Source organism: Procambarus clarkii, chromosome 75 (genome assembly GCF_040958095.1).
Source record: "Procambarus clarkii isolate CNS0578487 chromosome 75, FALCON_Pclarkii_2.0, whole genome shotgun sequence".
Taxonomy (NCBI): domain Eukaryota; kingdom Metazoa; phylum Arthropoda; class Malacostraca; order Decapoda; family Cambaridae; genus Procambarus; species Procambarus clarkii.
This window is the reverse complement of record NC_091224.1, coordinates 12,614,022-12,623,989: the sequence shown is the minus strand read 5'-3', so window position 1 is coordinate 12,623,989 and position 9,968 is coordinate 12,614,022. Positions and strand designations below refer to the sequence as shown.

At 38.9% G+C, this 9,968-nt stretch overlaps 1 protein-coding gene across 1 annotated transcript; it reads right to left on the bottom strand.

Moving 5' to 3' along the window:
• Window positions 1–5,599: 5,599 nt before the first annotated feature.
• Window positions 5,600–9,492, bottom strand: LOC123771813 (uncharacterized; the record flags this gene model as incomplete). The annotated part of the gene is made up of 4 exons (XM_045764540.2): window positions 9,321–9,492; window positions 8,881–9,163; window positions 6,953–7,148; window positions 5,600–6,763 (listed from the first exon to the last, which is right to left on the bottom strand). Coding segments are annotated over exons 1-4 (1,815 nt in total), but the record flags the coding sequence as incomplete, so codon positions are not given.
• Between the last annotated feature and the right edge of the window lie 476 nt (window positions 9,493–9,968).

Genomic DNA, 9,968 nt, shown 5'->3' with positions numbered 1-9,968 from the left:
TAAATACCAAAAAATGTATTATATATCCTAAATATAAGATTATAATAATGTACAATGTCAAGACTTGAAATAAGTAAGAAAGGGCAAAGACATGGTAAACTAAACAAAATTATAATAAAATTAAACTACCAGAATGAACTATAAATCAAATTACAGGGCCTACTGTGCACTATACAGTGTACAATTGAACAGCTGAAAGGTTGCTATTTAACAGAGGCCGCAGTTCCTTTATATATAAGGATTCCATTACTCTCAAATCTGACTGGCCATTCATACAAGTGTCCAGAATTTTAAAATCAGATTCCAGCAGAGAATGATCGAACTCATAACAATGGTTTCTAATCTCCGAAAATGCTGGTTTTGACAATGGTAATCCAGTCCTATAAGATACTCCCCGGTGCTCAAGTATCCTAATCTTAAAGTTCCGAATGGAACTCCCGATATATCCAGCATTACAGCTGGAACAATTATACATATATACGACATTTGAGCACAAGGGGGTAGGCACTTTATCTCTAAATTTAAAATAAGAGCCTATGGTATTTGCGTTGACAAAAATAAATCTAAAGTCTACTTGAGGATAACAATGCTGCAACAGTCTCCTCAAACGACTCCTTACAGAAAAACTAATAGTGCCATAAAATGGTAATTTAATATATTTAAGATCCCTTTCTACTGTAGTAATCCTACACGATGGGAGAAACTTCTTATTTAAGAAATTCCTTATAAAGGTATAAACCATATGCAGAGGATAACCATTATTTGAAAAAAAATTCACAAGAAAATTAATTTCTTGATCAAAGTTATTCCAATTTGAACATAAAACAAAGGCCATATTCAGTAGAGTGTTAATTGCATTTTTCTTAAAAATATCAGGAACCAAAGAATTAAAATTTAAACCTAAACCAGTAAAAGTTGGTTTCCTAAAAACATTAGTGTTGAACCCATTAAGGTTATTCACTTTTACATCAAGAAACGACAATGAATTGTCCACTTCACACTCTGCAGTAAAACGTATATTACTATGTTGTGCATTAAGATTGCACTCTCTAAATTTCTCAATATGACATTGGTCCTTAAATAACAAAAAAAGTGTCATCTACATATCTCCTGTACAAGACTGGTTTAAAGGCCAAAGGATATTTATCAAGCCAATTTATTTCATGAAAACTCAAAAAAGCATTAGCCAGTGCAGGACCTAAAGGAGACCCCATTGCTACTCCATCAATTTGTTTATAATATTTATTATTAAACATAAAGACGGAGTCTTTAACCGCTATTTCTAACAGCCGTCTGAATATTTTTATATTAGTAAAAAGTGATTCAACATCGAAACTGGCCATTATAGTTGGGAACTCAAAATTTAAAGAGGAAAGTTCTTTTACAAAATCCTGAGAATTTCTCACAGTAAATTCATTATGCGTTAATGGTTCTAATAATGGAACTAGAAACTTGGCCAGTTTATTATTAAAAGTGCCAATCGCTGATAAAATAGGACGAATCGGTATACCTGTTTTATGAACTTTAGGTAACCCGTATAAGATGCCTGGCTTAGAGCCAGTTGCAAGTAATTTTGTATTATCAAAGAGAGAGTCTTTCAGACTTCTTAAAACTCTATTTAGTTTATCCTCACATTTCAAAATATACGAAAAGGGGTCTAAATCAACCAACGTAAATTTACAGGGGTCTTCTAACAACCTTTCAACCTTATTCACATACTCTAACTTGTCCAAAACCACTATATCCCTACCTTTATCTGGTCTAGTAATACAAATACTCCTATCATTCTTTAAGCCATTAATACAATCCAATTTCCTTTTGTCAAAAGGAGGGAATGTAAATTTATATTTACCAAAGTCATTAAAGACTTCATGTGCTAAGGAAGAAACAGTACTGATGATATTGGTCCAACTATAATTTGTACCAGTCCTTAGGGTACAAGTTTTCAATGTATTGCATAACCGCTCAAAACCTAAAAAATGATTAACAAATTTAGTTTTTTTACACGTCAACCCGAAGTCTAACCCCAGAGAGAGAAGTTCTTTCTCAATGGGAGACAAAATTATCTTTGAAAAATTGAAAACCACCTTATCAGAGTCCACCGAATTAAATGAAGGTATACCCAAGTTCCACATTTTCTTCCCGTGAATAAGTTTACGTTTTTCAACCCTTTTATCATTATAATTTTCATATTTACATTTTAAGGATGCAAAATCAACCCAGGAAACCTTAACCTTAAGAAAACTTAAATATATATATATATATATATATATATATATATATATATATATATATATATATATATATATATATATATATATATATATATATATATATATATATATATGTCGTACCTAGTAGCCAGAACTCACTTCTCAGCCTACTATGCAAGGCCCGATTTGCCTAATAAGCCAAGTTTTCATGAATTAATGTTTTTTCGTCTACCTAACCTACCTAACCTAACCTAACCTTGTTTTTTTTGGCTACCTAACCTAACCTTACCTATATATATAGGTTAGGTTAGGTTAGGTAGGGTTGGTTAGGTTCGGTCATATATCTACGTTAATTTTAACTCCAATAAAAAAAATTGACCTCATACATAGTGAAAAGGGTAGCTTTATCATTTCATAAGAAAAAAATTATAGTAAATATATTAATTCAGGAAAACTTGGCTTATTTGGCAAATCGGGCCTTGAATAGTAGGCTGAGAAGTGAGTTCTGGCTACTAGGTACGACATATATATATATATATATATATATATATATATATATATATATATATATATATATATATATATATATATATATATATATATTTAAGTTTCCTATCTTCAGTATTTAAAATAAGAGAGAAGATCAGGAGTAATATTTGCATGGGAAAGAGTTAAATAAGGAAAAATCGTTGGTGTAATGTGCCACCTAAAGCTTGACATGTTTAGTACCACACATGATCCAATAATCCTAATCCACATCGTAAGTAATATTCTCCAATCCTTGCTCGAGTAAATCATCACATTCGGCAGCAGATAATTTTCTAATTCCACCTTGGGGAAACATTTCTGTCATACACGTGGCGTATGAATAATTAAAATCCAAATTCAAACAATATTTTTCATTTACAGAGGGGACAGCTCCTCTATGTTCCTTTTCGACACTAGTATAATGTCTTACGACCGAGGTAAATCCACCTCTTAAATTTCTGCATAATATTTCTGTGGTATCAGAATGAGAAACGATTGGGTATCATCATACAATTGGGTATCAGAAAAAGAGTCCACAACATCTTGACTTTTCAACAAAAAGGCGTCCCATGCAAAACTTGATAATGAGACATAATGTGTAATGTCCAGCTTGTTTAGTTTCAGCATCGTTTTATGTCATACAGTAAAAAATCACACAAAAGTTCCGTATCCACTTTCAAATAGACTTAAAGTACTCTCCAATGGTTTTGCAATGGTCAATCTAAAGGTAACTTTGGCCTGGTCGTAATCTGTTTACTCACATTCTCATGCTTTAAACTATTACAGAATGCTTGGCTAGGAGGAGAAGTAGGTTCGTTCACTTTTTCCAGAGATGATTTATAGTCATAACAAAAGATCTACTTTCCGGTCTTAAATAAATCCCCCTTAATAAATAATGGACTGCCACAGGGATACTGTCTAACATAACAGTGGTGTAGTTGGCAGATTTACCACTCGTAATGTTCTTAAGCCTTTGTTCTATAGCCATTGTTGAGGTTCATGGTACTATAGCCATTGTTGAGGTTCATGGTACAGTAGTATATTCCGGGCCAGATAGGGGCACTTAACAAACAATGGGGGGTACTTATCAGACAATGGAATCAGAGGTGGGGAGCCAGATAGGCCCACTTATCAGACAATGGAATCAGAGGCGGGGTGACAGATAGACCCACCTCAAATTGTAGTCTACGGTGAGTCCCCACCATATTTCACTTACACTGGGTATCTCCGTTTAAACACTACGTCGTTATATAGGACTAATTAAGGATATATATATTCGAACAAGTCTGAATGGCCCCTCCCTTATATAGGAGTATTTAAGGAGTATTAAATTATAAATCCCCCCCCCCAAAGGTTAAAAAAAACATCAAATAATTTATTAAATGCTTTATTAGGTAAAAACCACAAAATGTATAAGTAATTATGTTAGTTAATAATTGTAGTTTACAGAGTGCTCTTGCCATATTTCACTTACTATAGCTCTACCCCCCCTTCCTATCCCACACCCCCATCCTCGTCTGAGTAGAATTGTGACGATTCCTCGTCAGTGAAGAGTGGGGGAAGGTCTTGAGCCCCATCCCCCCCCCCTCTCTTGGGGGGGTGGGGTGAGTTGGGTGGACACCTTTTGGCTGAGTTTCCTCCTCTCTCTCATCGGAAGTGTTCTGGAAAGAGATGGGGGAAATAATTTATAGTGATTAAAGGTTTTTTATATAATTATATATTTTATTAGAAAAATATTCTATTTTTCTCTAAGAACAACTAGTACATACCTTTCCCCCTGCAGGAGCGGCCTTGTGGCCTCTACAGCAGGCATCGTCAATTAGACTACGTAACAGCATCTTGTTTGGGGCAGACCCCCCACGTAGAATTACTACTCTACAAATGTGGACGGGTCCCAAGAACTGCACTGGAGAAAAACATAAGAGGTGAAATAGAGGATATACAAACTTTTTTATTGAGGGAAATAAACATAAAATAAATCTATTAGCAAAAAGATAGGGTAATACTAACCAGGTCCTTCAAGGACTTCAATCTTCCCCGCAGGTGTTTTTTGAGAGACACCTCCCATTTCGTAGGAGGAAGACAGTCTTCTGAGGGGGATGGGTGGGGGAGAGGGTTTTTTATAGGAGGCTACACCCCTTGTTAGGTAGGTTGCCTAGCTAACAAAAATATTCTCTACACCACCTATAAGAACCAACTCCTATACCTCTACAAAATGTCCTAACACAGTGATGTTTCATAGGAAAATATCGTCTCGCATAAGCAAGGGCTCGTTTATCATTTAATTTTAAAGTAATGCTTGAAAATACATTAAGAAAGTAATGTACTGTTGAAGGCAACCCCAGGTGGCTTATTCGATGAACAAATATGACGCAATACAATCCACAGGCAAGAGTAAAATTACTCTGGAGTCTGTAGCGCATTCCAAACACCTTTCTTATTTTGTTAGTTTTAATAAACCCTTGAAAATGACGCCCGTAAGTAACCGGCGATATTGCATAACTATAAAAAAAAAACATCCGATGATTAACTTTATCAACATAAATTCCTACCCAATGACCCATAGTGATTCTGCTGTGTGATGGTAAAATATTAGTTATGAAAACAATAGGTTTTCTTGAAGAGATATTTAAATGTTCTATCTCATCAGCATTATAACAACCTAGGTAGAGTGCTCGATCCCCTAGATTATTTTTTAAATTAATATTTATACCATAACAATTCATTATGTTTTTTTACGCTCGTACATCACACAGAACAGTTCTCTGCCCGTCGATGGATAGTACCCCGGTCGTTTCCCAAAACAGTAAAACCAGTCTGTTATATGTAACACCGCCACCAAATTCAAGCTCCATACGCAAGTTGCCAGATTTCTCCACAGGGAGGGAATCCTTTGTTTGAATGGTGGTTAAGTCAAAGGCGAATATTGATCTTCCCTTATTAAAAGAGTCATAGGCAAGTAGTGAATCACGCTCTAAGCCTAATGTCTTCAAAGTTTCATAATAAAGGCGGGAATAATGGTTATCGAAATCGCCACCAATTCGGTAAATTGCATTATTGTTCAAATACATAGCAATACTTTTCAGCTTTGCATTTTCAAAATATAATCCATTACCTTGGTGAAGACCGGCGAAATAATTCATTGGAACGATTATCATGTATATCTTGTGTGGAATTACTTGCGCCCATGGTTGATCAATTAAGAGACTAGTTTGATTCCCTGCTAGAACATATGTTTTAGAAATGGTTCTATTGAAAGTATATGTTATGGGGTCAGGGGATGCTAACAGTGAGCTGTTTAAGGCCAGGTAAGCACTTGGGTAGGGGAACACCCGCGTCACCCATAACTTAGCATAATCCATATGCAGGCGATAGTTAGAGCCATCGTCCACTCTTGTATTTAGGACCCAGGCATGGGGGTAGAGCTCTAATCTTAGTCGCATATCTATATTATCTAATATGTATTGGTCTAGGGATGATATATCCAATAGGAGGGGGAAACACATCGACAAACCTTTACTTTTTAAATCACCCATAAATTTTTTATCCTTGGCGGTTGCTCCAGTAAAATAAGTATTTGTAAACTCATTAGTGATTATACCATCGTCATCTCTCCAGTCCCTACGAAAGCCTCCAATTTTACCCAAGGAAGACATTTTTGATGGAGGCATGGAGGTAATTAATTTAATAAACGACCAATAATTAAAATTAGTATTTGTTTCAACTACCTGCTCTCCTAAAAAAACCTGAACACCTTTAAACATGGTATTTGACAACCCATTCACAAATTCCACATGGTCATCCTCTTCCAATTTTGTGGTATCGTCATCTTTAAAATCTATAACAATATTAGCTAGATCTAAGAAGGCGCCCTGGGTTCCAGGGATGCGGAATTCTAAGTAATTATCCCGCAAACGTTGATTAATGGGGAGGTTGACAGGAAGAACGTCTATTTGCTGCGTAGAGGCAATTGAACTCTCCACATTACGTATTCTGTTACTTCTTGGAAATTGGTCAATAATACTGGAGCTATAATATTCTAGTGGTATTTTCACCCCAGCTCCGCTAGGCTCCCCCATGATCCCCTCCGAAAGTTGAAGTATGACTGCTTACGTTAGCGAAAACACGTCATTTTTATACCCAAGACCTCGTTTACATTTTTTATTTTTATTTTTTCGCTTAGAGAGTCTTTTAATTTTACCCCCCATTACCAATTTCTTTCCCACACTCTTAAGAGCATCAATACCGTGAGTTCTCAGAGCACTCTTTACATTCCGTTTACCACTGCTTAAATCACCAAGGACATTTTTCCCAAAATCGATGGCGCTAGGTGTTACAGCTTTCATGAAAAATGGTATGGCCCGTCGGGCAATACCAGCCAAGGTCCCAAAGAAACCTCCACCAGATCTGAGATAAGGCGCTTGGAATGTGTGTATGTCATTTATCGCTTCCCCTCTCATCCTCATCCTCCCCCCTCTCCTAGGGGGAGGTGCGAATATCTCCCGGAACTCCCCCTGGGAGGGTGGGTGGAACGGTATTCGCATTCTGAGGTCTCTTCCTATAATAACCTAAGTCAAGGGTAAACACATCTTTATATATATATTGCTATACCTTAGGGCGGATATGTAAGACCGCCGTAACCGACCTCCCATCTTCAAAACTAACCATTCGACCAAACTGATCTGTTATTTTAATACTTACTTTCTCCAACGTGTTAGTGTTTAATGTTTTGTACACTAGAGGGTGAGCCCCTCTAGAATATGAGTCATGATAATTGATTGCATCTAAGATATTTACAATCTGCCCTCCGTATCGTTCCGGCTCGATGATGTCACTATAAATGAGTAAATAGTCACAACCTCCGTCAATGTCTGGGGGCGATAAGGCCACAGTCTTGGAGGCTGACGTAATGTCATCTGTTTTTGCTCGATAAATGGTGTATTTGCGACTGCTGTCAAAACCAAGTACATTAGCTATTCTGTGTTTAAATTGAAAGCTGAGAGAATTTAATGAGCCAGTACTTCCACTGTTAAGAGTTGAAGCTAGTAATACCCTCTCTACAGATTGGTCATAGGTGAGGATTGGTTCTTTATCTGAGAAGTATATTTTGAAATCATCCCTAAAGCTAAGCTGCATGTCGGTGGTTATTTGCCGACTAACCACGTCTGTAATGAATTTGATGTTTCTTGATAATATGTTGGTTTTTGGGTGGAAGGTGTATATTAGGTGTTCTGGACTCTTAGAAAGAGTTCCACGTTTAAAAGTGGCATAGATATCTATGCCAGAGTCCTCCTCATCTTTGATGATGGCATTAATTCGCCTGGGGAGGAGTATGTTGACTAAAGCCACTTCATGTTTAATTGAAGGGTTTAAATGTAGTGTTGGGATGGTGTTTGTAAATGCTGAACTCGTGTTGTTGTAAATATCTCATTGATCGAGACTGGTAAGATATATGTAATGTTCTTCCCCCATTGTCTCGTTATGTACTGAAAGGCCAATATACAGGGGATGGGTTTTTGTAAGAAGGGAGAAAATAAACAACATAACTTATATTTTATTTTATTAAACTACTTAAAGAACTACAACAGGTGAAGATTCCCACACATTTTTTTAAGAATAGTGATTAACCACACCCCCCCTCGCTACTACTACTGCTGGCTGCTGCTACCTCCACTGCTGCTTCTGCCGGGGCTACTGTAGCTGGCACTACCTCAACTTCTTTACTGGAGTGGTGGTTACAGCTTTTGTTGTTTTTTCGGGGGGGGGGGGGGGGAAGGATAACAGGAATATTTCCTGTGACTTACCATCGAAGATGGAGTCGATACGGCGATTCGTCCCCGTTTCAAAGTCGAGGAGTGGCTCAATCCTCCGTTTAACTGAGGTTGATGCTGTAGGGGGTGGTGGAGGGGGTGGTGGAGGGGTGGCGGTGGAGGTGGAGCCGTATTCCTGAGAGTGTTTCTTCTTCCTAGGTGTGGCTGGTGGTGCTGGAGGTGTAGAACGAGAAGAGATTCTTGGTGTGGTACCACCCTCTCCCACCACGGTGTCGAGCGTTATAGTAAGATTATCAGCACTTGGGTCGTCGAACGGGAGGGGCACCACTGATGGGGTAACAGCAGCAGGTCGTTTGAGGATGACTAACTCTTTGTTGAGTTTGGCGAGTTCTTGATGAAGAGACAGCAGCATGGGTCCAATGTCCTTGTGCCAGTTGACCATACCGTTGCGGGAAGCCCCTAAGCCGTAGGGTACCACTAGTCGAGTCATGCTTGGGGTTGCCGCCATTAAATTGCCCACCTTTGTTAGGCTCATCTTGAGCCAGTATCTGCGGTTCTTGGCGGTATCCAGGGTGACGTTAGTGACGTAGTGTGTGTCGGCGGAAGTCTGCACTTGTTCCTGGGCTATTGGGTTTGACTCGAAGGGGGCTCCTGCCCCGAATGCAAAAATCAACCCCACAAAAGTGGGCCTGAAGAAAAGGACGGGCTCCTCTATGAGATCTTGTCCGTCGGAGGAGAGAGGGGCTATCTTCACAACAATGTCCCCCGGGGGTAGACCGACAACGAATTATTGCCCTATTGGCATTACCCAGTCCTTCACGTTCCACACGGGCATAGGAGAACGTCTTCCAGATGACGGAAGCCAGCCCATAGGGTCGCACAACGGCAGCTAGGAGGTCGTAGATTATCACATCTCCCACCCCAAAGGTGTGGGAGTCAGTGATATCGTCGCCGATGGTCTTGATAGACGCCAGAGACATGGTGAGAGGGCGGCTGAGAGGAGCGTGTCGACAACTGTAGTATAGTGTTCCAGGAGCGGCGGTGGGCGACCTTTAAATACACCTGTGACCCACCTGGGGGAAGAGGGATGAAGGGGTGGGGGGTAGAGATCACCTTATGAGCCCATAGACACTCCGCCCAGACTCAAAGGCTGTAATCATATCCCGATGTTGGAAGGTTAATTTTTCCATCTGCCAAATCTCTGTCTGGATCTCCTGAGATGAATACTCCTCATACCTTTTCACCATTTCTCCAAATGACTTAAAAACCCGTTCTGGGGGAGCACTCAACACAAGACGGTCATAACAATCCTATAAGGCATATATCAATCTACTTTTGTGTTCGACAAACTTGTAGTAACGTTGAGTAGCAACCAAACGCTTCAATAGGGGAGATTTTTCTTCCTCTTCTACTGCCGCAGGGGGGGGGGGGGTTGAAGCTCTCTCCATGGTGGATA